General features: G+C 34.6%; 1 protein-coding gene across 2 annotated transcripts in view; it reads right to left on the bottom strand.

The window, feature by feature from the left end:
- The window catches only part of ZNF608 (zinc finger protein 608), a 113,614-nt gene that overhangs the window by 37,446 nt on the left and 50,010 nt on the right, over positions 1–26,158 (bottom strand). For both annotated transcript variants that reach the window (XM_063295281.1, XM_063295282.1), the window contains exon 2: positions 12,939–13,194. In XM_063295281.1, coding sequence (XP_063151351.1) covers positions 12,939–13,194 — 256 coding nt within the window. The remainder of the gene's footprint in view (positions 1–12,938; positions 13,195–26,158) is intronic.

The raw sequence follows: 26,158 nt of genomic DNA, 5'->3' as shown, positions 1-26,158 counted from the left end.
AATTATATGATACTTTTGCATGCAGAACAAATTCATCAGCTTTTCCTTACATGGTGATGTTTGAGTTTCCAGGCAACCAGAAATGCATTGTTCACGGTTCTAACAACATTCATCTCAAATATATCCAAGAATAAAAACAGCTTATAATGCTAAGGCTTATAAGGTTCTTAGTTCCTTCGATCTTCTCTTCAGGGTCAAAAATGTTATTGTAAAATGTACAAATATGATAGATGAAAAATTGCTCCCTGTTATTCTATAATTGTAGGTATTTTCACTGGAAATACTAATGTTTATTTTTATTTTTTAGTACTACTGGTAAACAAGCTACATTACATGTATGCTAGTGTTGACCAAAATAATGTAGGGCCATTTTTTTCACTTGCTATTCTCTCAATAGTTGGAAAATGCTGTAAGCAGGTTTATTTCTGAAATGGTTACTCAGTCCTTATGAGGTCAGTGATTCAACAATGGAATTGATGTGGAATGCTATTTTAACTGCTCCCTTTTTGAGGGTAGAGGAAGATTTCTTTTCCCTTCCTTTCTGGAAAAGTCACGAATAAAAGACACTTTTGAAAGCTGCTCTGGCCTTTGACAGCTTGGGTAGTCTCCTGATGTTACGCCTCCTAATTGACACAATGCAGAGTTTGCATGGCACATTGCTGCAACATTTGTTGTACAAGCATACATTTTACAGGAAATGAAGGATTAATCTTCCCAAGACTTACACACACAGTCTCCCCAAAAATGGAAAAATAGAATTGTTATCCATACAAATAAAAATTCATAGGATGGTGGCAGGCAGCCAACAAACTATTTCAGGTCTGGCTTGCCATCTGTTCAGCCTGTTTATGATTAGAAAACACAAGCAAATTGCTTTTTTCTCCAACTAATTCTCAGAAGGACTCCTTGAAAACAGATTCCATGATGAAACTGTAATAAAGCAGAAGAGGTTACAATGATCAATAAAGCACATCCTTCTAGCAATGAGAATATTAGGCAATTTCAACGAAGAAAGCATCTTGTTTCCCTTTCTCTTCTATTATCAGAATGACATCAAGTCAAGGAACTATCAAAAAGCAGGTAAGCATTATGATCCCAATTCTTTTATTACAACATCCAAAATATTTCATTTATGGCCATTTACTATATAGCACCTATTAATATTTACTATTGTTTCACTTTTTTAAAAATGGAAACCCTTTCTTTTTCTTTTTCAGAAGGTTCACCCCCAGCCAACTAATATTCTGTTATTTTTACAAGAATGAAAAAGAGAATGAAGGCTGCTGAGCAAAAGGTTTGCCTGATATCAAATTAATTTTGGAGTGGACTCAGCCCAAAGTATTTTCAATCGCACATCATAGCTATCATATTCTTACATCTTTCATCATACAGACATGTTCTGGCATACGCCAGTTTCATGATTACAAATGATCAAAATAGGTAGTGTGCTTCTATAACACATCACACTTCAGGAACACCTCCAAGGACTTCAGAAGGAGAGAAACAGCCTAGCAAATGTACTCAACATTTCATGCTTTTCTGTGCACACTAATCCTAGTCAACCAAATTGAAGATGGGGGGAGAGGGGGGACAATTACATTGGATACTACTCCCAAAATACAAAGCCTCCAAATCTCTTTGAAGGTGAAAACAAATTAGCAGGTTTGCCTGAATAAACTGTCCATCTGAATGTAGGTTGCTCTTCTGCTTTCGACTACAGTATTTATTGAACCATGTTGCTGTAAAATATGCTTCTCCTAGATTATTCTTGTCTAGACAGGCAGAAATGTTTTTAAGTTGAATGAAGTATTTACTCTTAGCCTACTAAATCTACACTTCAGACACGAAAGAGGACCTGGAAGAGAGCTCAGTGTCATAGTGGAATTTACATCTGCATATGGCAACCCAAAGTTTCAAGGTTTAAATCCTACTGATTCGAATTATAGACTGGGTGTATGCCTAGGTGGCTGGCTTTTTCAGTATTCTGAGAATTCTATTCACAGGAAAATAAAGACACACTAATTTGGCAGGGAGAAGCTATTTTGCAAAACTGCCTGCAAAAAATAATCCACATGCCTATCAAAATATATCTTTTTCCCCTTTGGGAGATAAAGTACAGATTATGTCAAAGATTATTCTAGAATATTTTTCCTTTAGCTGTTATGTCTGCACATTTCACACCATTTTAAATCAATCATTTAAACAGAATAAATAGGAAAAAAAATGTTTATTTGGCAGATTGAACCTACTTGCCTGAAAATGATTGTTGCCAGGATGAGCAGCTGCACAATATGTTTGTAATGGGGGATGGGAAAAATGATTTTGCAGACAATTTATTTATTGTTCGCTTGTTTTATATTTCCCATCTTTCTATTCACACAGAGTATTCAAAGAAGCCATATATAATTGCAAATGTGTGGGGACAAGATGCTGTTTTGTTTATTCATTTATTTTCTAAGAAGAACTGCCAGGACTTCGCTTGATTTTCAGTCTTTGGCATGGTTCATTTCCTCTGGTGATCTGCTTTGCACCTCTTCTGATCTCAGCTATTTTCCCTTGGTTTGCAGTACATGATAACAAAAGCAGTCTACATCCAAGAGCTGCTGTAAGCCATTGCCTCTTTCCAGCAACACTCCTCAATTAAAGCAACAATAAGCCACGCTTTTTGAGCTACTAGACAAACTATGAAAATAACATAGGAAAAAGACAATAAAATAGCTTCATCTTAGAAAAGCGAAGTAACATTTTTGAGGGTATTTATTTATTTAGTATTTTAATGCCTCAAAGCCCAGTAAAAATGCTTAGTTATCATAGAGTGACTGTAAAGTTAAATTCCATTCTTTCCTCACCAAGAAAAAACAGGAACTTTTAGAAGATATATCTCTTTCTCTGGTAGGCAGGCAGGCATTTCAGAGTTATGGAAACATTAAGCGAAGTATACTTATGAAGTAAAAGCTTGGAAGTTGTAAATTAAAACTTTAAATTTCCATGACTTGCATGCATCTTCACCTCTGTGTACAATCATTCTTCATCTTTCAATCCTGAATGATGGTAAGCAATACAGAGGACATTCTTCTTTTCTTACTGCTTTCACTTTGTTCATAAAGAATTATTTATTGTTAACATAGATATTTCTATCCTGCCCTTCCAGTATGTTCATGATGGCATAAATATTTAAAAATATCATACATGGTAAAATGATGTAGACAGTGATGACTAAGTATGTTTAGGAGGCACTTCTTCAATACTTTGGTTCTATCATTAAGTAAAATGAATTCGTTAATTTTCAGAGTTTATAAGCAAAGTTAGGTAAACTGAACAACTCTTATTAATTTTATTTTGGGGCTCAAAATGCAGATGTTAAATGCAGGAATAAGTATGTAGGACAGTTGATAATGAATATTTATTACATGCATAGAAGATAACGAGTGCAGTTTAATTTTTATGATTTTTTTTTTTGGTTTAAGATTTGAAAAATACATTAATTCTGTTCTTAAAATCAAAGTTTTTTTAGTACAAGAAAATGTTGCTGTTTAAAATTGGGATTTATATCTTTCTGTGAAATTCTCTCAAGTAAAAAAAATAACCGTTTCATTATAGGAAGAGCTCAGAAAGTTAATTTTAATCAACTGGACAGTTAAGTGATTATGGTATTAGATACAAATCCCATGTTAACTGGCAAAAAACTGTCTTAATAAAGTTTAATAACTCCACATTAGTGTATTTGCTTTGCTCATTCATCCTTGATTTGTCTAAAATTTCTAAAATGAAATGCATACTGTATTTAGAAAGCACATTCAACTGAACTGTCCTTCAGTTTATTTATTTATTTAATTTTCTATCCCTTTATAATTTTTATAAATAACTTGGTGGCGAACATACCTAATACTCCTTCCTCCTCCTATTTTCCCCACAACCACCACCCTGTAAGGTGGGTTGGGCTGAGTGTGTGTGACTGGCCCAAGGTCACCTAGCTGGCTTTCATGCCTAAGGCAGGACTAGAACTCTCAGCCTCCTGGTTTCTAGCCCATTGCCTTAACCACTAGACCAAACTGGCTCTGCAGTTTGCTTATCTTATGCTTTTTATGCTTTCCAACTTAATGAAATATTGGAAATAAATTACATAAAGGACCTTGTGTTCTATCTGTTAATTAGGAGGATAACTTTTTGAAAACAAAACAGAATGGGACCAAAGTTTGGGTGGTAAGAGAAGCCAGAAAAAGAAAGATCAAGATAGAAATGGGCTGGATCCTGCTGGGTGCTATGGTAAAAAACATTCCTATGGGAGAAGTAGTAGGGCAGCAGTTTGAAATGCTGCAACTGCTCCAATTTAAGCACCCCACCCTACCCCTCTTGGTGATGCAGCTGAGAGACGTGTATGCAGCCTGCATATTTATGCAACTTCCCAATGCACACAAACACAATATGAGGGGAGAGGAGAAACACATACACACACACATATGTACTCACTCTGATCAGACCATCTCTATCACACAAGCATATACTTACAGATTAACATATTTGCAATGGTAAGACACGATGCAGATTTGCTTGTTTTCACCACCAGATCGATCTAACACTTTGAGCCATTATAAAATTCTAAAGCCGTGAGAATCAGACATTTAAAATTTGTATTAAAGCAGAGACCATATTATACAGTCACATTATTTCACTTAAGTGGTGGAAAACCTTCCCCAAATAATAGAAATTATGTATCAGAATAGAATCAAATGTTTAATACTGTAATTGTGGAAAGGGTTTATATCATAGACTACTGATTAAAAATCTTTGAAGCAATCTCTGTATCCTAGAAAACTAATTGCATGAGGTTTTAGAATATTAACCATGTTAATTTGTTGGAGAGGAGGAGTAGGAGAGCAGCAGCCGCCTTTGTTGGACCAAATGGACTGTGCCCATGAAAATTTAATGCCAGAAGACTGTTTATTTTCTCTGGAATATGATAGATTTATTCCTACCCTTTTCCTGCCAAATCATCTAGTCATGCCATACTGGAAAGCTACATAATAATGCAGTCTTAGTGGTAATACATATAAAGCTGTTGCCACACCTCCTAGACATCACCCACTCATCTTCTTCATAAATGTTCTCCAAATCATTTTGACATTTTTTTCTTTTTAGTGGCTTCTCTCCTCCCTCCCCACAAAACTCCAGTTGCTAGAATGAACTCATCTCGGTATGTGCACGCACATTCCAAAGTAAGAGAGCCAGTATGAACTACTTTTGAAACATTAGTTTCATTAAAAAAAAACACACACACCTGAAACCACATTTTAGTTCTACATCTGCTGCTGTGTTTATCAGGTCCAAAGACAACCAAACTATGTAAGTTGACTGCTTCTTAACAGACAATACCTCTAAATCCTTGTAAACAGATTTTTATTTTTAACATATTCATCTTACAAGGAACCAATTTCAGAAAATTCTTTTAGATGTTTTCACAATCTGCTGCATCTGCCTTTCTGTTACAGTGGCATTTAGCTATAATCCTATCAATACATTAATTGGTAAAAAGTACAACTATTAGAGGCCAGAATATAGGGCAAGATGCAGGACAAGTTGAGAGCAAGATCAAAAGTTGCATCAAAGTGTAGATACCAGAACCAGAAGCCAGACTCTTGACTGTATATTCAAAACAGAAACGAAGCAGAAAACTTGATGGACAGAGCTGGAAGCTGTCCAAGGGCATGGGAGGGAAGGAAACTGAATATCCACTGCATATCTGCCCCATAAACGCTGCATAAAATTCTCCAGTCATAATACCTAACAATGGCGGTATGGTTCCTAACAGAAGTGGGTATGTTACAGATGGTCTAACATTTCCCAGCTTAAAAAAACCTCTGATTCTCCATTTCAGTCTATGAATTACTCCATCCCAAGAATAATTTCAGTGGAAGGAAGTGTCTCAAGAAATAATGATTTACCAATAAAGTGTGGGTGGGGGGAATTTGTCTTGACCCTCTCTAGTCAACATACTAATTATGGCTCCTTTACCAGGTCACTTCTTGTTTGTCAATTAGAACTGTTCTGTTAACCTGAAATTTTATCCCACTTACCCACCAATAAGCCCTACTGAATTTAATAGAATTATCTCTGAATAGCCATATAGACATTTGTACTGTTTATGAGTGCAAGATCAGTTGAAAATAACAAAGAGAAAAACCAAACATCAAACTAGTATTTTTTTTTCCTATTTATCAAAATATATGGTTATGTAAAATAGAAAACTATGGGTCTGTTCACATAAGACTAATCTATAAAGTTAACTAATTATAAAGTAACTTGCTTCACAATAAAGTAAGTTGACTATAAGCAGTGAATGCAACTTACATATATTTGCTGTATCCTACTGTAAGTGACTGGGCTCCATCTATAGTTAGCCATTCCTAAAGGTTCAGCATGTTAGCTGGAGCAGGGTCATACTATTTCAAGAATGCAATCGTGATTTGTAGAATATTAACTTTTACTTAAAAATCCTGAAGTTATCCTAACTAGCATTAACTTTAAGAACAAAATCCTGGTAGCACATTTTCCACCTAACAACTCTTATTTTGAAATAAGATCACAAAAGCTTATACCTTTTAATAAAATGCATTAGCTGGAAAAGATACTACCAGACACTTCCTGATTTTTTGCTACCATAGATTAACACAGCTCTCCTACAATGTGCCTAAAAACAATGACAAACCACCATCAGAAACCAAGATTTTAGGGGGAAGAATAAATGTTTACATGACTATTGTTCCTGATAGAGGTATATCAAGAGGAATTTCCATGTTTTAAATTAAACTTCAATTGCCATACAAAGATGGAAGGACAGGGGTACTTTTTCCTGACACTCAGCTTTATTACTGGCCTTATTATTATATTCTGACTTAGTGGTAAGCTTTGGCCAATATGCCAGCATTAAAGAATACTAAAACATATCTGGAAGATATGGTTGGAAAATTTAACTTTGATTCTTGTTTACACAAAATATTGATACTTTGGAATAATCCTAGTTTGAGAATTACAAGTAAATACTCTTTTTTGGAGCATACAGGAAGAAAATGGCATTAATACTCTAATCAGCTTATTATTTGTCTGTCTTTTCAAAGCATTTGGTGTATTGCAAGAAGAATTTGGGTTGCCTAAAACTGCTGAAACACAATATATTTTACTTAAAACATTTTCTGACTTTGTAACTCAAGACATACCAGCAGATCCTGAAAACTCTAAATGTTCTGTATTTATTGAAAAGTGCTTCAGAAGACTCTAAACCTACATTTAGACAGTTGAGTAGTATTAGTAACATAGATATTGGTAATTTACAAGAACTTTGGAATAAAGAATTTAAATATCATATTTCAACCAATCAATAGTCTCATGTTTTAACGAACATTGAATAAGTTTATTATGGTGTTAATTCATCAAAAAATTCTTTTTGTTTAAGAAAGGATGGATGTTGACCTCTTTATGTTGGAAATACAATCTTTGAGGACACATTGATCCATGTAATCTAGGCCTCTTCTATGTTTGCATCATTTTGACCTAATATTTATATTGTTGGTACAAGAATTTTGGAAAGAGAAATAAAGTTTAAAGATATTCCTTTGATGCTGAATTACATACCAATGTATGTTATTTATCAATGTATGCAGAACACTGAATTTATTGAGCATGTAGTGTTAGCTAAAATGATAGCTCTGCTGTTAGAAAGAAATTTTTACTCCAGATTTTCAAATCTGGACTCTCTGCCTTTCAGATGATTCATAATCAACATTATGAAAAGACAGACCAATGTGATTCTACGTGGCTAAGTTATAACGTCTTTAAAAAATAAGTTAATTTTAAAGTTAATTTTATACAGTCACCATATATACTTTTTTCTCTTCTTCTGTTTTCTTTTTTATATATTATTTTGTATGCTTGAAGTGTGTCTTTGTTTTCTTTCTTTCTCTACACAGAAGAGAGAGTAAGAGAAGAGAGAGGAAGTGTGTCTTCCAAGAAGAACCAGCTATGTTAAGCTTTGCAAAGAGATGACTGATGTGGGGCAGCCTTCTTAAGAACCTGAATTCTGTATCATACAGAATAAATCCAAGACTTGCATGACATGGAATAAAGGTATTAAATTACAAGAAGGTAGATAAACCAACGGATTGTTTTTAAGAAGCAATGTTATCCTAACAGTGAGGAGAAACAAAAGTTGCAAGAGCAGTTTATCTATGATAGCTTGATTTTGGTTAGCTTTCAAGCAAATATACCACAATCAGAACAAATAAGTCTTATAATTGGCTATGGGTCAAATTTGTTTCAACATCAAAACACATTTCAGTTTAACAGAGAGATTATTATTATTTAGTTTCCTTCCTTTAAAATGAGTTTATAAGTACTTCTCTCAAAGACATGTAAAATCTCTTATTTATGAACTTAAAAAAAATAATTGGAAGACTTCTTTCTTCAAGCTATCCAGTGTTGCTTATTGTAAAAAACTATTATCATTTAGCAGTAACAGCAATAGCATTTCTTCCGTTTTTAATTTATTCCCTACAGTATCCTGAGAATTCTGGATGGCTGACACAGACAAACTAGTGAGAAGGAACACACTACTTAGTCTTTGGCTGGCAAATATCTGACTCATAAAAGGTGTCGTGTTGCCTCTTAAACTGCTTGTGCTGAGGCTTTTGGCAAATCTCCACTGGTAATTTGAATTTTTAGAGTAACTGTCAAGACTACGTCTTATTTCCTGATTTTACCTCTTGTGATTTAAACAATATTATTTTCTCAGATACTATGTTTAAGGCTGACTTCTTACAGAGACTCTCCACCAATGAACTGTAAGCTTTTTTTTATTTTCTCTTACAGCCGAACCTGTGGAATATACTTTCTTACAATCTCCATTCAATTTTCCAACATATTTTTAGTTACTACAAAAATATACGATATACTATACTATACTACATCCCAGTCTGTAGTGTAAAAATGACTGTCTGTGTGAACAGTGATTCACAAGAACATTTTTTTTGAAGCAGGGAAATGCCATTAATGATGTATATGATGTCATCTTACTATCCCTAAATTTTCTTCTGAAGCTTCCCTGCCTCCAAACTTAGTAAGAACAACCATCTATAGCTATTCCTTGTCAATTGTGCAAATGTTTGTAGGACCCTTACAATGATGAAAATATTCTATAAACATGTCCTTGACTAGGAGTTGTATTTTTATTTTAAAATTAAAGATAGTTTTGATACTACAGTTGATCCTTAAAAAGGCAAAATGAGTAAGCAACATCAGTTATGAGCAAGCAATAATGACAATAGGCAATGTCAAGCATTAATAGAATTGTGTATCTAGAATTCTGCTGAAAGTTTACAGGGCAAAATATATAACTCACTTTTCATCACTGTATTCAAGAAACATCTCTGCAAATCTGGCATCTCAGCTCCTAAACATGATTACTTCAGAATAATTTTAATGTAAATATAATTAAGAGCACAGGTTTAATACACTGTTTAAAATGTTACGGTCAAATTATCTTTAAATATTGGAGAAGGACACTAAGCACCATCATTCTTGTCACCTTCAATAAAATAACATGAGTAATGAAGTGTAACAGCAGTTAAGAGTCTTAAAAGAGAATATTAGTGACCTTCATAATCACTTCATACCCAAATCCAGTGCTTTTCAGTGCTAGATCAGCAGGTATTATCTTTTAAGAACACATGCAAAATATAATACCATCTTATCCAGGTATCGTATCATTCTCATCATGATTAACACCTTCTCCACCTTATTTATGTCTTTTATTGAGGAATCACTGTAACTGCTCAAGACACATTTTGTACAGTATATAGTTGCCATACATTGAATACAGACCTCCTACAGACATATTGGATCACTGCAGAATTCATTCTGGTAGGTTGACTCAGAAATATAATTTGCACCCTTTATAAACAGAATAAGAAAAACATCTAGAGTTGATGTAAGAATCATATTTAAAGGGTTCTAGAAATGCATAATCAATACAGTGGATTATCATCATGATCTGTGGGGTTCCATTCTTCCTCATGAATAAGAAAGTATACACGTGCACAAAAATCCATCTGCCATTTTGAGCATGTGTAAAACAACAAAAACCAGGATATACAGAATTTTTAATGCATATATACAGACTCAGAACTGGTGCAGAAACTCAAAAATGCAGATACTGAGGACCATTGGTATCTCAATCACACTCCTGCATATTAGCTGGTACAGATAGTTACTAATTTAATTATTTAACCACATGAATGCAGACTTACAAACCTAGCGAAAGCATCCAAGATGAGAAAGGCAAGACAGTTATTATAATTTCCTAAGGCTATTAACAATTCATCACATTAGTCCAAATGTGTTTCTTAAACTGTCTTAGAAAAGCTGCAAATCCTATCCTTCTAGAAGCCACAGCTGTTGAGTGGGCATTTCTGGTATTACTGTCATTATAAAAAATAGTATTTTTGATTAATTTCAACAAAGAAACTATTATTTTAATTATTATTTTTTTGCAGTATTTCATTGTTCAATCTATTTAAAGAAACGCATTCTGGAGCTCTGAGGAATTCCAATGCAAGTATCTTCTAGATTATATGTAGCTTCCAAGAAGTCCTTCCTTAATGACTATTAAAATCCCACAACACATTTTTATTTCCAATTTGGTTGCATTGCTTTGGCATTTTTAATCTCCTAAAAGCATTAAAGTACAGTTGAAATATCTGATGTTGGATAGATCAATGATTTCATTTAAATTAACATTAAAAATTATTATTTTTTTGTCCTGGTAACAGTTGTTTTTTCAGAGTGCGTCCCTTTACCAAACAAGCACCAGGTATAGTATAGTGAACCAATGTTGCCTGTTCTGTTTTAAATAACTGAATGATGAAACAAATACAACTAACATTTTATTAGTAAATATAACATATCATCAAATCAAGTTTATAGCTGATTTATACCTTTCTAAAAATTTGGCTTATCTTACTTATGTTAAATTATTTTTCCAGTTTCAATTAGGTGAGTTTTTCACAGTGCCTTGGTCTACTGGCTCACTAGTGATATGATATGCAAAGTGGCAGCCAAGAAAAGGAACGTGTTCCACTACTACCATAGAAATCAGACCCTTAAACTCAGGGCTCACAATAAAAGCATATAAGGAATGGAATTAAAATGATTTACTTCCAACTGAAAATTTTAGATGAAGATATATTTGGTCTTCCGTTACATAGCACCAGACAAAGTAAACATTCCATCTAGTAAACTTCATCTATTAAGAAGAATCCAAAGCATTCCTTTTTTTTTTCTTTTAAGAAGCTTATAATATTAAATGTCTCACTTCCATGTTATTCATTATATTATCAGTATAATTTGAGAAGTTTTGTCAGAAAACATAGCAAAGAACTATATAACATTTCTTTACATTTGACATTTGGAGATAGTGGATTTATCTCTTTCTTGTTTATGCCAAACCAATTCCCCAGATTTGTAAATGCACAATCAGAACTGGAGGTAAGTAACAAGGTTTGATAGACTATAGTCTTTTTTTTTTTTACCAACAGGGGCAAGGAATCTATGAGCACAGATCAGGCATTATCTTTTATCAATAAATAAAGTCTTCTCAACTGAATATATCTGAGCACAGAAGGAAGACAGATGAAATGTCATTCCTGCAAGTATGGGAGAACAGTATAAAATAGCACACTGTTGCTTCTCCAGACCTTTAACAAGGGACATTTCTTAATGCTGTGGGGGTCAGATGTTTAGTTTACTCAGCAAAAATAACAGTATTAAAAGCCATTGCTCCTCCATGTCACCACAATTCATTCCCAAACATTCTGACTTTCTATGAAATTCAGTAAGATGAACACTGAAGCCAAAATAGACAGCTATCTCAGTCATGGTATTTTTAAACGGCTTATACAACCTTTAAAAATAATCTTAAAGGGTCAATCTAGTTTATGAATCTGAGGAAGATATACATACAAAAGACAAGTGGAAAGGCAGATTTTAAAACATTCTGCAAACTCAGCTAATACACTCTGATAATGTTTCATACAGCATTCCACATAATCAAGTTTTTCTGTGTATCTAGCCAAAGCACATTAGGATTTATCATCAGTAGCGTGCAGTTGTATGCTTTTAAAATCCCCTTTGTTTCAATTCAGTTCAATTCACAAAGGCTATTAAATCACTAGTAATTATTTATAAACAAACAAACAAATAAATAAATCACTAGTAATTAAATACTATTCAAAAAGACAGAAGAAAACATCTAACAAATACATTTTAATAATCCTCAATATTTCAGACCATATCCTCCAAAACAGGTTGACATAATATAATTATAATTATGCAGTACTGTTTATAGGTAGTTCACATAAGAGGGGCAATCTTCTGAAAATCAATATGGAGAAATAGGTCTATTACATTTTTGTGTTGCTTTTAATTTATCAAAAATAATTATCTTTCGAATTCCGTTTATGGGTCTAGCTTTTTTGCTTTTCAAATTCCTTTTATGGGTCTAGCTTTTCACTTTCAATTTATTTGTCAAACAGGAGCTTGAATTTTTTAGTTGTCCATTATTTAAGGAAATGTACTTTTTATATGAAACTGCAATTGACTGATGTTTCCTTGCAAATATGCAATTCCCAAGCAATTATCACAAAACTCTCAGGTCACTTAAAACAAAATATTTAACAACAACAACAACAAAGAGATTAATTTATTTGTAAAATTATGGCTAGATTCAGCCTTGGAATAATTTAAGCAATTCTTTCCCCATTAGAAACAGAACAAAACAAAACAAAACAAAACATTTACTTTAATTTGAAATTTTAATATTTTTCTGCAATATTTATTTTAAATCAGATGCAATATTCCAAAAGAGAGAAATATGGAAGAACAGATCCTACCTTCTTCGGTTTCATGCCATACAATCCCCTCCAAATTTACACTGGTTCCAGGTTCACATGGTCCAAGGCATTCAGGTTCTGTTACTATTCCAACATCACAAGTATTCACACCCACTGAACGAGTCCGTACCAAAAGTTGCTCCACGGGGGCTGCAATGTTGGATGAAGATGGAGAAAAGTAGGAAGGTAGAATCTGAGTTGTCAGACTACTGGAAATAGGGGGCGGAGGTGCAGGCACTGTAAAGAGGGGGTCAACCTAGAAGTCAACACAAAGAAAGAAATAATGTTATTTTAAAAGTAAAAGGAAATATTGTTTATAGACATGCATTAATATTTGAACATATCAATTCCATATATACTATAGCAGGATGGATAAAAAATCTTCTATTACGAAGAAATTCTTTCTTTTAATTTCCTGACATAAGAACAGCAGAATGTAACAGTCAGATTAAATCAGGCCAAGGTTCAACTAGTCCAACGTTTCATCACCATAGTTCCCAACCAGATGCCAATGGGAAACAATGAGTATTTTATTTTTATTCTGCCATTCTGCTCAAAATAACAACAATAATTTATTAAATTTATATGCCACCCAACTCCCAGAGACTCTGGGTGGTTTACAATTGTTAAAAAACATTTAAGAACAAAAAACAATACAAAAACACAAAAATGGCACAAGATGAAACAACAATGGCAAAGAAAACAAACCTGGAGGGAAACAAAAAAGGGGCTTTTATTAAATGTTAAAATTTCTCGCCAAATATAAACACTGAAAGTGGCTCAACAGCTTTACGTACCATAAAGTATTCCAACCTTTTTAAAGCTATGATAGGAAATTACATCAGTTAAATATTTATTATTTGAACACCTTTCTTTTCTTTTTTTTTTCCTTCTGAATTTCTTTCCATAAGTTTTACTGGATAACCTAGATATAAATGCTTTGACAGAAGAAAAAAAAATTCGCTGTTCAATTTCATAATACCAGAATTTGTGGATCAAAAAAGTACAATAAACCGCAGTATCATCTATAATACCTCCTTTAAATTTATAGCTGTAGCTATAGTAAATACCGGCTACAGTTTTACTTTACAAAAATATAGAGGTCACTATATTTTTACTGGTTATTTGAGGGACTGCTTGTCTCGCATAGCATCTGCCTGGCCAATTTGATCCTGCAGGGTTGGTGCACTGGGAGTCCCTTCAATTAAACAATGACGTCTATCAGAATCCTGGAAGCACACCTTCTCTGTAGCAGCACCCACCTTCTGCAATGAGGTTCTCCCTGAGATCCAGACAGCCCCCACTCTGCTGTTGTTTAGAAGATCCATGAAGACCTGGCTCTTCAACCAGGCCTTTAGTGAGGGAGAGTGAGACCCCTCACTTTATCGTACTTGTCATCTTTTTATCTTTTATTGATAAAATAATACACATTTTATTGTAATGTGTTTGTTGTGAGCTGCTCAGAGTTGGGCCGCATACCAGTTTAATAAATTATTATTATTATTATTATTATTATTATTATTATATAATCACTGCACTTTTTAAAAAACATTGGTTAGTAAATATTAGAGAAGTTACTAATTGGTTTTATAACTCAGCTGATCATTGTGTTTTTAGAGAGTAATCTCTCATTTTAATCATGGTACTAGGCTTTTCAGAAAGTTGCTTATCATGAACTAAATAAGAATGCATATTTCCATGAAAAATATAATGCTGTAATTTTTATTTATATAAAAAGAAGAGACTATTTATGCGTTCTTCACTTTATTTCTAACCTAATCAAAGTCAAAACAAAGCAATGATTTATCCAAGTTTTTTTTTTAAGAGAACCATAATAAAATTTAATTAATGACCATGCAATCTACCATTCTTCAGTCCTAATACTGATGTCCAACTAAAGGCTATTTAGCACTTAACTTGTAAGAAATTCTAATCTGTGTTCTCAAATATATGCAAGGTCATACTATAGCCCCAGCTAACAAAGCATGATAAGAGTTTTCTTGATACGAAGTTTAACAGAATTTTTGTAAAGCATGCCCTTGAAAAGGAGTGTCAGACTCCACAATCAAATGATTGCTGAATCGTCTGATCGTGTTCATCTGCAATGAAGAGTCAATGCGTGTCAAGGAGGAAGGTGGGGGGGGGTGTATTGGAGTGTATTGTACATAGGTAACACACAATCTTTTATTCAATTTCATACATTTAATGGTGACTGTTGCATACCCAATTTGGCCTCTATAATAAATCTGTATAATGACAGATACCATAACAAAGATAGATTCCCTTTCCTATTCAGCCAGGAAACAGAAGTCTGAAATACATGTAATCACAAAATGGAAGTACTTTTTCATCACCGTTTGAAATTTTTGAGTTTCATATTGCACAGAGAGAAGAACAGTAGCAGTCTTTGAGCAGCCTTATCCAACAGGGTAACATCCAGATATACTAGACTTCAATTCCCATAATTGACACAGTAGTACAGTCACCTGGGATTATGGATACTGAGGTCCAACATATCTCTAATGTCCCAAGGTGAGAAAGAATGCTTGAGGACTTTTCTCTTTCTATTTCAAATTCAGCTCTGTTAGCTGCTAAAAATGCATATATTAGAAGAAAACACAAGAGAATATAAAGGTAAATGAGTACAATATAATTTTAGTATTCGAACTCATGTGCTTAATCAGAACTCAAAGGAGCAGCTACAGACAATCTTGTCAAAGTTATGTTCATCACAGTCTCAACAACTAGAGTTTTACTTGTGAACAAATACAATGCAAAAAGAAACTGAGTATTATTCATATTCTATCCTAGAATTCTACCCATAATCCTGCATGGCAAATATATGCTAAACTGACTGAAAGGTGATTTTTAAACAACAAAAATAAAAAAGCATGATAGAGTACAGAAGCTCTGCACTTCTGTGTTTATCCTGCTGCCATCAGACTTTAAGATGTTGGCAGCGTTAAAAGAAAAAAAGCTTCTTAAGAAGAAGCCAAATATGCAGGCAAATGTAAAACCAGCTGACCTCAAAAACAGATGTTCTTTGCAAACCAGTCATCAGTTAAATAAGGATGAAATAAAACAATATTTATCTTTGAACTACGTTCAAGACACAGGGCCAGAGTTTGCACTACATGAGTTTTGGCTGTTGCAGAATCTCCTTGTAACAGAGGCCTTCTAGCTTTAATTTCATGCTTTTGGAATAAAGCTAATGCAGTTTATTTCTGTATTTTCCTCAACATTATCTCCAGATGTAGCAAAGTTTAGCATCAACCTAAACTATGTGTCCCATATAATTTGATAGGGCCATCTGAAATTATTTTAAAATTCTATAATTCAGATTGAAATAAATCCAGTCTAGTACAATAGAGCATTAGATTAGGGCATAGAAGAAAAACCCACAAAGGGGGGGGGGGGACAGAGAGAGAAGGAGCAGGCTCCAGAGCAGTATCTCACTCCTCCTGTCAAAAAACAGTTGTTACCATTCTGAGGCATGAAACAAACATTTCACATACAAACCCTCACTTAGCTATGAAGTTTAGTCTCAACCTCTCAGATGTAGCTCATGTCACAGATTTGTTGAGAGGAAAAAAAGGGAGTGGAAATCATATATGCCAGTCTGAATTGCTTAAGGGAAAGTAGAATATAAATTTAATTAATAAATAAAAGCAAATCATTCCTGGAATGAACTATCAAGTGACATTGCACTTAAAAATTGAGTGAGATTTTGATAGACTTTGTTCCAAAAACAAAACAAAAAAGTCTTTGTCTTTTTGTAGAAAGTGCATATATGAACAGTGCTTTAGCTCAGCAATCAAAAAGCCAAGTTTCAGCAAGCTTCTCCTCTGCAAATGTCACAGTGATCTCTGAATATAAAAACAAACAAACAAACAAACAAACAAACTCATCAAAAGATGCAGATTACAACTTTTCCTTGGCTCTACAAAGGTGAAAGACATAGGGGGAGGTTTTGTTCATGGATCTTAGTATCAGATTCAGTACTACTCCTGCAATCCATCCTATCGGATATTATTGCACTCCTCCATTTTACTTTTTGTCTGCTTATTTCAGGGGCAAACAGAAGAAATTTACAAGATTAGTGAAACTGCTACTGAATCTGTAGTGTCCCAATCTGAGTATCTAGTAAGGTATTCTCTTTTTAAAAACCCTACGTTGCTAACTCGGTGGCATTTCCAATACACTGATACATGTGCATACACATAAGCTTCAGCAACCAGCAGGATCTGGCTTATTTTCGCTGTGCTCAGAAGCTAGCACAGTTGAGCCTGGGTTATACTTGAGAGGAAAATCAGAACGGAATTTCAGAACTGCAAACTAGACTGGGAAGTTGAAAAATCTTACCAAAAAAGGCAATGGTAAATCAATTCCATGTTATTGAGATGAAAATGAATGTGTTGATTTTGACATGACAGAGAATTCACATACAAGTAGTCCTCGCTTAACAACCACAATTGGGATTGGCAACCACTAAGCGACTCAGTTGTTAAGTAAGAAATTACGTGACCGTGAAGGACTTAGTACCTCACTTCTGCCGCGGTCATTGAGCAAGACATCATGAGACCATACTTGCAATTTTACTGCTAGCTTCTCTGTTTTGTGGTTGTTGGAAGCACACAAATGGCAATCACATGATTGTGGGATGTGGCAATGGTTGTAAATGTCCGAATCTCAATCACATGACCATGGTGTGCTGTGACAGTTGTAAGTGCGAGGACAGGTCATAAAGTTACTTTTTCAGTACCCTTGTAATTTCAAATGGTCACTAAGGGCAGTCGTTAATGGTATCTGCATCTGCTTAGCCAAAATTCTAAGTCTAGACTAATGGAAGATCTTTCTTTATAATCAGTTAGTTATGGAATTTAAGTCGGTTATCTCCCTTTCAATACCAATATTTTTTCCCTAAGAGAAGAACTTTGCATTTGTCTCTTCAAATTGGATTGATATTCTTAGCCCATTTCTTCAACCTATTAAGATAATTTTGAATTCTGTTTGTCTTTTAATGTATTAGCTATTAGGGCTGTACATGTCCTAACAGCCAGGAACCACGCTGAGACAAGGAATAGGTCTCTAGTGTTTATTTACTGCTACATAACAGAGAATCCTAACAAACTGAAGAAGCGTGGGAAAACCCAGACATATAAACCCCAAAGACTAAGGTGGGCCCGATCTGTGTCTCTTTGAATGGCCACCTAATTCCTCAGTACTACGCATGCGCTTTACAGCCTGGATGGGAGCCCCCTGCTCACCATTCTCACTCATGACAGTACATGCTTTAAAATGATACTGAAAAGTACTTCATAATGTATGGGAGTATGAGTGCAGCACTTCTTTAAGAAATGTTTTTCAGACCTCAATGCCAACCTAAAAAAAAAAAAAAAAAAAAGCTTTAATGAGTCGATTCATTAAAGCAGCCACATCTTTTTTCAATCTCACCAGAAGTTCATGCTTCGGTACATTTTGAAGCAGCTCCTGTGAACCATGAACATGCTATTCTGCCTCATGAATCATGAATGTGCTATAATTTTGATTTATCTATAAATTTGATAAATGTTACCTCTGTTTTTTGTCCAAATCATTGTAATAAAAATGCTGAAAACTCCAGGGACCAAAATTAAATCTAAGGCATCTTTCTTGAAACCATCAAAAAGATTTCAACAATACTAGAACATTAATTCTGATATGTTATGGGAGGTGGGGGGGAAGAATCAACTTTACCAGAAGTTATATACCTTGTATGTACCTAGCTGGCTCTCTCTACAACTAGGAGCCCTGACTTTCTGTCCATGCACTATGCAGAGTTTTCCAACCTAACAATGCCATATAACCCTCACACAAGTTTACTGAATACAGGGAACCTGAGCAGCACTTCTAAAAAGATGCTATATCAGTAAAAAGAGCCTTCTCCCCAAAACCCTAGTTTTTCCTATATATGGAGAACTTGTTTATACAAAGGATAGTTCAATAATGGCCACATTGAACAGCACAAGTCAGGAACATCTCTACTATTTTAGTGAAAATTAGACCATTAAATTCATATTCAGCACTGGCCAAGCTAGTCATTTTGTATCACATGTACTAAAAACATTACCTAACCTGAACCACAATTTATTTCTATTTGATCATCATATAGGAAAAAAACTGTAGTAGCTGGCAAACTATTTTCCAAGGAGGACTCTCCAAGAATACAGTTGGTTAAAGGATTTCTGAAAAGATTCCAAAGAATCAATAAGGTACCCTGTAACCCAATTTAAAAACCACTGTTCTACATTCAAGTTACTCATTTACAAAATCAACTCTGAAACTGTACAGTTATATTGTTAATTCAAAACAAATAGATCAAGGGGAATGGATGAAAAATATGCAAAACAAAGAATATTTAACTTCAATAGGTAACAAAAAGATAGTTGTGGTCCAATGTTTAGAAGAGAAATGGGATCCCAAAAGCCAAGCTAGTAACTGTGTGTTTCATTTAGCAGTCATAGAACAAGTTTAAAGACTTATATAATTCATATTTTTATATATTTTTATTTTTGCTTTTATGTATATTTATATTTAATGCATTATTTATAGTTTGTATCAAATTCTAAATTTTATTTCTATTGTAAACTGCCCAGAGTCTCTCCTTAGGGGGGAGATGGGCAATGATAATTTATTGACAAATAAATAAATAAATAAAATATTTATGTTCTCCACATAAAATAATTACATATTTGTAGCTCAGTTAATTTAACAATACATATTAATTCTAGAAAGGTTATCTCACTGCAATCTTTTTTTAACCAATGGATTTCTCCGTACTGAAATGTCAAATACTGATGAGCATGCTCTAGCTGAGCCTTCTAGATGATCTGTGACATGAAATGAGATGCATTACCGAGTACTGGAAAATGCTGACAGTTGTCACCTTCCATGATAGTAGAGAAGAAATAAAGGTATTTTGTTATAATAGGTGAAACAGTGTAAAAAAAAATCATATTCCATAAAATTATTCTAAGAGGGTTATGAACTAGTCAAGTCATAGTGCTGCTAATTCACATGATCCCAAATTAATTGTTATATTTTAAGTATTTGGAACAGTTACAATTCTGAGGAAAAATGTTTTGTAAACCTAACTTCTTAAAAAAAAAGAAAAACTAAACAAGATCAGTACTTTTTCCAGCATATGTATTTTTCTATTGTCCTAGCATGTATTCCTTTTTTGTTTTGATCAGTTAAAATAAATGCTTTTACCCTTCATAGAAATTCAAATGTTTTGCCCAACCAAATGTAAACAAGCCCAACCTAAAATCTTGTAAAATCATGACATGCCCCTGGCAGTTTTATCAAAGAGTGTAGATGTATACAGAGTCTTTGAAGAAATGAAGCTGCCATTTATCAAGCGTGATTTATAAGCAACACTGATTTAGCTGGGAGATAACACGGCTGTCTAATCATTAGTAGTCAGACAACAGCCATGTGAACACATAAATTATGGACCAATGCCAAAAGCCCTTGAGATCTTGGAGATTAACAACCAATCCTCTGTGTTACAAGTTCACATCAAAAAGAATATTAATAAGAGGAGGGACAATGTGAAAGCCTGTCAGACTGACTCAACCACTAAAACAAGGCATTCTTCTCTCTTGCTATGCTTCAAACTGGCCTATGAAAATAGCTGGCACTAGCTATGGTATGTAGCTTTGCCAATTTTCAGAAATGTTTTCATTAACATATGGGAAGTTATAAAAGGTTGCAGAGCTCTAAATTGTGCATTAAGAGAATAGTCTCATATGCCTTCTCTTTTAAAAACACAGCAATTGCAACCATACTTCTATTTAAACCATTTGGGCAATAAAATCTCAATCTGGTTCTTAGAAAAATATCACCTTGATCCTTTCAATGACAACTGGAATCTTTAGAGTCAGAATAAATTAGGTAAGATTCTAAGGAAGCGTTGCTACAAATAACAATTAAAACTTTACTATAGCTAGAAACCAGCAAAATAAGCATACAGAGAAATAAAGAAAACAAACAAGGTTTATATGGTAGATGTTGATATTTAGGAAGTATCTTCTGTTGCATTCTTGAAGATAAGTAATAAAAGTTGGTTAATACTGTAGGTGACCTGGAAATTTCTGTTAGCTGGTAAGAAGGCTACATGAGACCCAGTTTGGTGTGTGATTAAGGCAGCCTTTCTCAACCTTTTGACCTTGGAGGACCCCTTGAAATATTTTTCAGGCCTTGGGGAACCCCTGCGCATAGGCCACAAGTTACAAAATTATTATATTCGTTTCATGTGTAAGCCTGTATATATGCATTAACAGTGTTCTTAAACTAAAAATAAAGATTGAAACTTACCTCTTTAATGTGAAGTTGCCTGAATTTGGAATAATTTTTTAAATAAATTGTGAACTCCCAGGGAACCCCTAGTGACATCTCACAGAACCCTAGGGTTCCACAGAACCCTGGTTGAAAAACCTTGTATTAAGGCATCAGGCTAGAAACTGGGAGACCATGAGTTCTAGTGCCACCTTAGGCACAAAGCCAGCTGGGTGACCTTGGGCCAGTCACTCACTCTCAGCCCTAGGAAGGAGGCAATGGCAAACCACTTCTGAAAAGCCTTGCCAAGAAAATTGCAGGTACTTGTCCAGGCAGTCTCTGAGAATTGGACACAATGAACAGATTAAATAAATAAATTTTTTAAAAGGCTGCATAATAACCATCTGACTGCCCTGGGATTGTTGTTAGAAAAGGTAGAATTACATTTTGATGTAAACCAAAATAAAATTTGCAGTGTAGCAGCACATGTGTAATATTTCAGCTTCCTCCATAACTCAAGGACGGAGCAGGCAAGTTAGATGAATATTATAGTTTCTCCTTTTCAACAGCAGAGTGAAAGGCATTAAAATGTATCCCTGTGAAAACCCAATGATATTTAGAATAGAGCAGTGTGTAAAGACAAGATGCCATGACTCCATCAAATAAAGCTGGGGTCCTGTGAAATCTGGACAAATGTCAGTAAGTGAAAAAGTAGAATGAGCTAAAAAGTACAAAGTCTAAGCATCAGATATGTGTTAACATTATTAAATGTTGTTTAGGGGCCAACATCAAATTAATAGTTTAAAATCCAGCAAAGTACTGAATAGAGATTTTAAATTTCTGGATAAAATGAACTATTTATAATAATTCATCTGGATTTTCCTATTGATTTCCACACCCTTTTCATGAATAAGTAAAGTAATTGTCCTAACAGCCAGGAACCACGCTAAGACAAGGAACAGGTCTCTAGTGTTTTATTGTTGCTACATAACAGGGAAATCCTAACAAACTGAAGAAGCGTGGGAAAAACCCAGACATATAAACCCCAAAGGTTAAGGCGGGCCCGATCGGTGTCTCTTGGAATGGCTACCTAATTCCTCAGTGCTACGCATGCGCTTTACAGCCTGGATGGGAGCCCCCTGCTCGCCATCCTTACTCATGACATCAATAATACTTCAATAATGTTGGGATTGAATACAGCATTCTGAATGTTATAATCTTTTAAGGTGTGTAAGAGAGGAATACATGTTCTATAGTTCTAAAAAAGTATATTTGCTTCCTTTTGTAGTTCCTGAATTTTTGCATACCTTTGACACTGAATGTTATCAGAACTTCCTGTTGGTTCTACAGATACATAGAGAGTCTAAGAGAACAAATAACACCAATGTTTTGTGGCTATTTCATTAAAAAAAAATCCAACATGATATTCTAGGTATCTCTGCTCAGATTCATTACCATCTTTGACTGTACCTTTTACTGTGACAAAATGCTTCCTGTAATTGGAGATTAGTTTCTTATCTCACTGTATAGGAATTTTTGTCCATTTCTTCAAAGGAAATTGCTTCAATTCAAAACATTTTAGGAGTTTATACAATGAACTGCTTGTTTCAAGTCCAGCCACAGCACTTCTATAAAATTCAAATCTGAACTTTGACTTGACCATCCCAAAACTTTACATTTGTTATAACTCATCCATTCTCTTATAGACTTACTCATATGTTAAGGATCATTATCTTGTTCCATGACCTACTTGCATTTTAGCTGATGCAGAGATGGGCTGATACTCTGATGCAAAGTGGAATTCATGTTTCCTTCAATCACAGCAAACTATCCAGGTCCTGAAGCAGGAAAAGATTCCCAAACCATGACACTATCTTGTCATGGCACGATTCTCCCCTTCTGCTACTAAGTAAAGCTTTCCATGTATATAATTGCTGATAAGGAAAGATATTTCTGAGATTCCTGTCCCCTGCCCCCATATTCGATACCACAGAAACATCTACTTACTCTCACCACATCCGTCTGAATGTGACCAAGTACGCATTCACATAAATATTATGAGAGGAGTATAATCAGCATGGGGGAAGCAGCAGAAAAGAACAGGAATCCACATACCTACATCTATGTACAAGTGAGATACAGTATTATAATACATCGCTGATTACCTTATTTTTATTTGGCATGCATGGCCAGGTGGGAAATAAAATGCTTAACACTTTCACTATACACAGAAATAGAAGAATTGTGCTAAAGGGAATTCAAGAGCAACTATGGTTCCTTTTCAGAATGTGGGTGTCCTAACAGTCAGAAATCATGCTGAGACGAGGAGTAGGTCTCTAGTGTTTATTACTGCTACATTAGACAGAAAATCCTAACAAACTGAAGAAGCGTGGGAAAAACCCAGACATATAAACCCCAAAGGCTAAGGCGGATCTGATCTGTGTCTCTTTGAACGGCTGCTTAATTCCTCAGTACTACGCATGCGTTTTCCACCCTGGATCGAGGCCCCCTCCTGCTCGTCATCACTACTCCTGGCAGTGGGGCTTGCTAAATACATTCTAGTTTGTTACTAGTTTTGTGAATTTTATAATGTTATTAATTAAAAATTTGTCAGAAACTGGGAAAAAATTGGGTGATATATTATTAAATCAATGTTTTTTCCTAAGTAATTGGGTAGCTATACAATAGTTACCATACAATATTTCAGCATGTTGTACCAGTTAAAAAAAAATTAACCAAAGGTGAATGTTCAATAACTTTAACTAGTTGCTAACTCAATACTTCTATAATATGTTTAATTACATAAGAACAGTATATGAATTAAAACAATGCACCTAAGAACCCTTCACTGCTTCCCAATAATGATATGTTAATGAAATACACTGGGTCATATTACAGTTGTTATGTATAGGCGTTATTCTCAATTTTCAAGGCAATCCCACATCACATTTTGATTTTATAAAGGGTTTCATTAATAAATGATGAATAGTACATACCAATGGAAATGAAAATGATCACCAATAATAATTAATGACAATATAATTGCGTTGTATAGAAGCAGAACAAAACAACCCAAGCTAAATTCTTTTGAATAATATAAGAAGCTACCTTATGGTATCCTGTAAATAATAAGTCACATTTAGCACAATTCTATTGTTATGTATGAAAAAAGTTCCATCATATTTACAAAAACATTTTACTAGTGCTCTACCTTAACACAGAGGAAATAGGATATAGGCAGAAGACTGAAATGTGGATTTGCACTATAAAATGCATTCAGATCTGACACTGCAACCTGGAATATTCTTTTAAATAGTAAATAAATGGCACCTATAGAAATAGTATATACTGTGCCATCATGAAAAGCATATCCTGACATTACTAATGTGCGTAAGCCTTACTTTAGCAAACCATTTTCAAGAATTAGTTAATAGGGTGCGTAAATCTTACAAGAGGTGCTGCTTCATCAGCTACTGAAATAGCTGATGAATAATTTTGGAAGAGACTCCTATACTAGCATGGTGCTAGCACAGAATTCTCTTCTGGCCTTTGGAAGTAATAGAGGAGGTAATAAGAGAAAAAGAGAGGCTACAAGGCTACGTTAAGTGTAAAATTGTTCAGTCGTTAAGTCATGTCTGACTCTTTGTGACCCCATGGACCACAGCATGCCAGACCTCCCTGTCCTCCACTGTCTCCCAGAGTTTACTCAAATTCATGTTTGTTGCATCGGTGATGCTTTCTAACCATCTCATCCTCTGCCATCCCCTTCTCCTTTTGCCTTCAGTCTTTCCCAGCATCAGGGTCTTTTCCAGTGAGTCCTCTCTTCACATTAGGTGGCCAAAGTATTTGAGCTTCAGCTTCAGTTATCTCTTCTTCCAATGAACAGTTAGGGTTGATTTCCTGTAGGATCGACTGAATTGACCTCCTTGCAGTCCAAGGGACTCTTTAAGATTCTTCTCCAGCACCACAGTTCGAAAGCATCAATTCTCCAGCGCTCAGCCTTCCTTATGGTCCAACTCTCACAGCCATACATTACTAATGGGAAAACTATAGCTTTGATTATATGGACTTTTCTCGGCAAGGTGATGTGTAAAAATACATCACCTCTTACTGCAACAATGAGAATTGTATTGGCTCTACAGAACAAACTGCTTCATCAAGGTGAATCTAAGTGGCCTTGCACAGGCTCATCTTCAAAATCTTCAAATTTACATTATTATGCATGCTAAAATGAGATGCTTTATACTGTTACAGTATCATTTACTAAGCAAATGAGATCTTCCAGCTATACATAGTGTTTCCATTTTACCATCAAATTTAGTTCCATTAACTCCCCATCTGATCTTCCTGAAACAGTCCTACCATGATGGAGAGCAAGAAGAGTTATCCAGCAATTGGTCTGCTATTGCATAACTTTGAGCAGCAGCAATGAGTTGAATAGATATTTGTGAATGACAATACTATACTATAAAACTAACAATTACATTTAACAATTACTATATCTTTACCACCTTATTTTTCTGTTAATGGAGTGTAGTGAGAATCAGGCACTATAACTAGAGTTAGAAGGCTCTAGGCTGTAGACATAATCACACCTTCAGTAATGTAAAACAGGTATAGTATGGGTAAGTTCTCAATCCATATGCAAAAGACAGAAAGGTGTAAGAAAGGTCAACTGCAAAATAGCTTCTATATTCAACACAAACAGGAAACCAGAGCTGTTGCACAGTAAGCCTTAAATCAGCAGGTGGTATCACCTTGTCTGTGCTTGGAAGCTGAGCAGCACTGGGACTAAATAGCATTTGGATGGAAGAGCTCCAGGAAATACCAGGGCTGTAGGCTGGGAAGTTGGAAAAAAAAAATCCCAGAAGGGAGCAATCCAAACCACTTTCATACTGCTG

This window comes from Candoia aspera, chromosome 2 (genome assembly GCF_035149785.1).
Source record: "Candoia aspera isolate rCanAsp1 chromosome 2, rCanAsp1.hap2, whole genome shotgun sequence".
Taxonomy (NCBI): Eukaryota; Metazoa; Chordata; class Lepidosauria; order Squamata; family Boidae; genus Candoia; species Candoia aspera.
The sequence above is the reverse complement of the archived record's forward strand: the minus strand, read 5'-3'. Positions and strand labels throughout refer to the sequence as shown.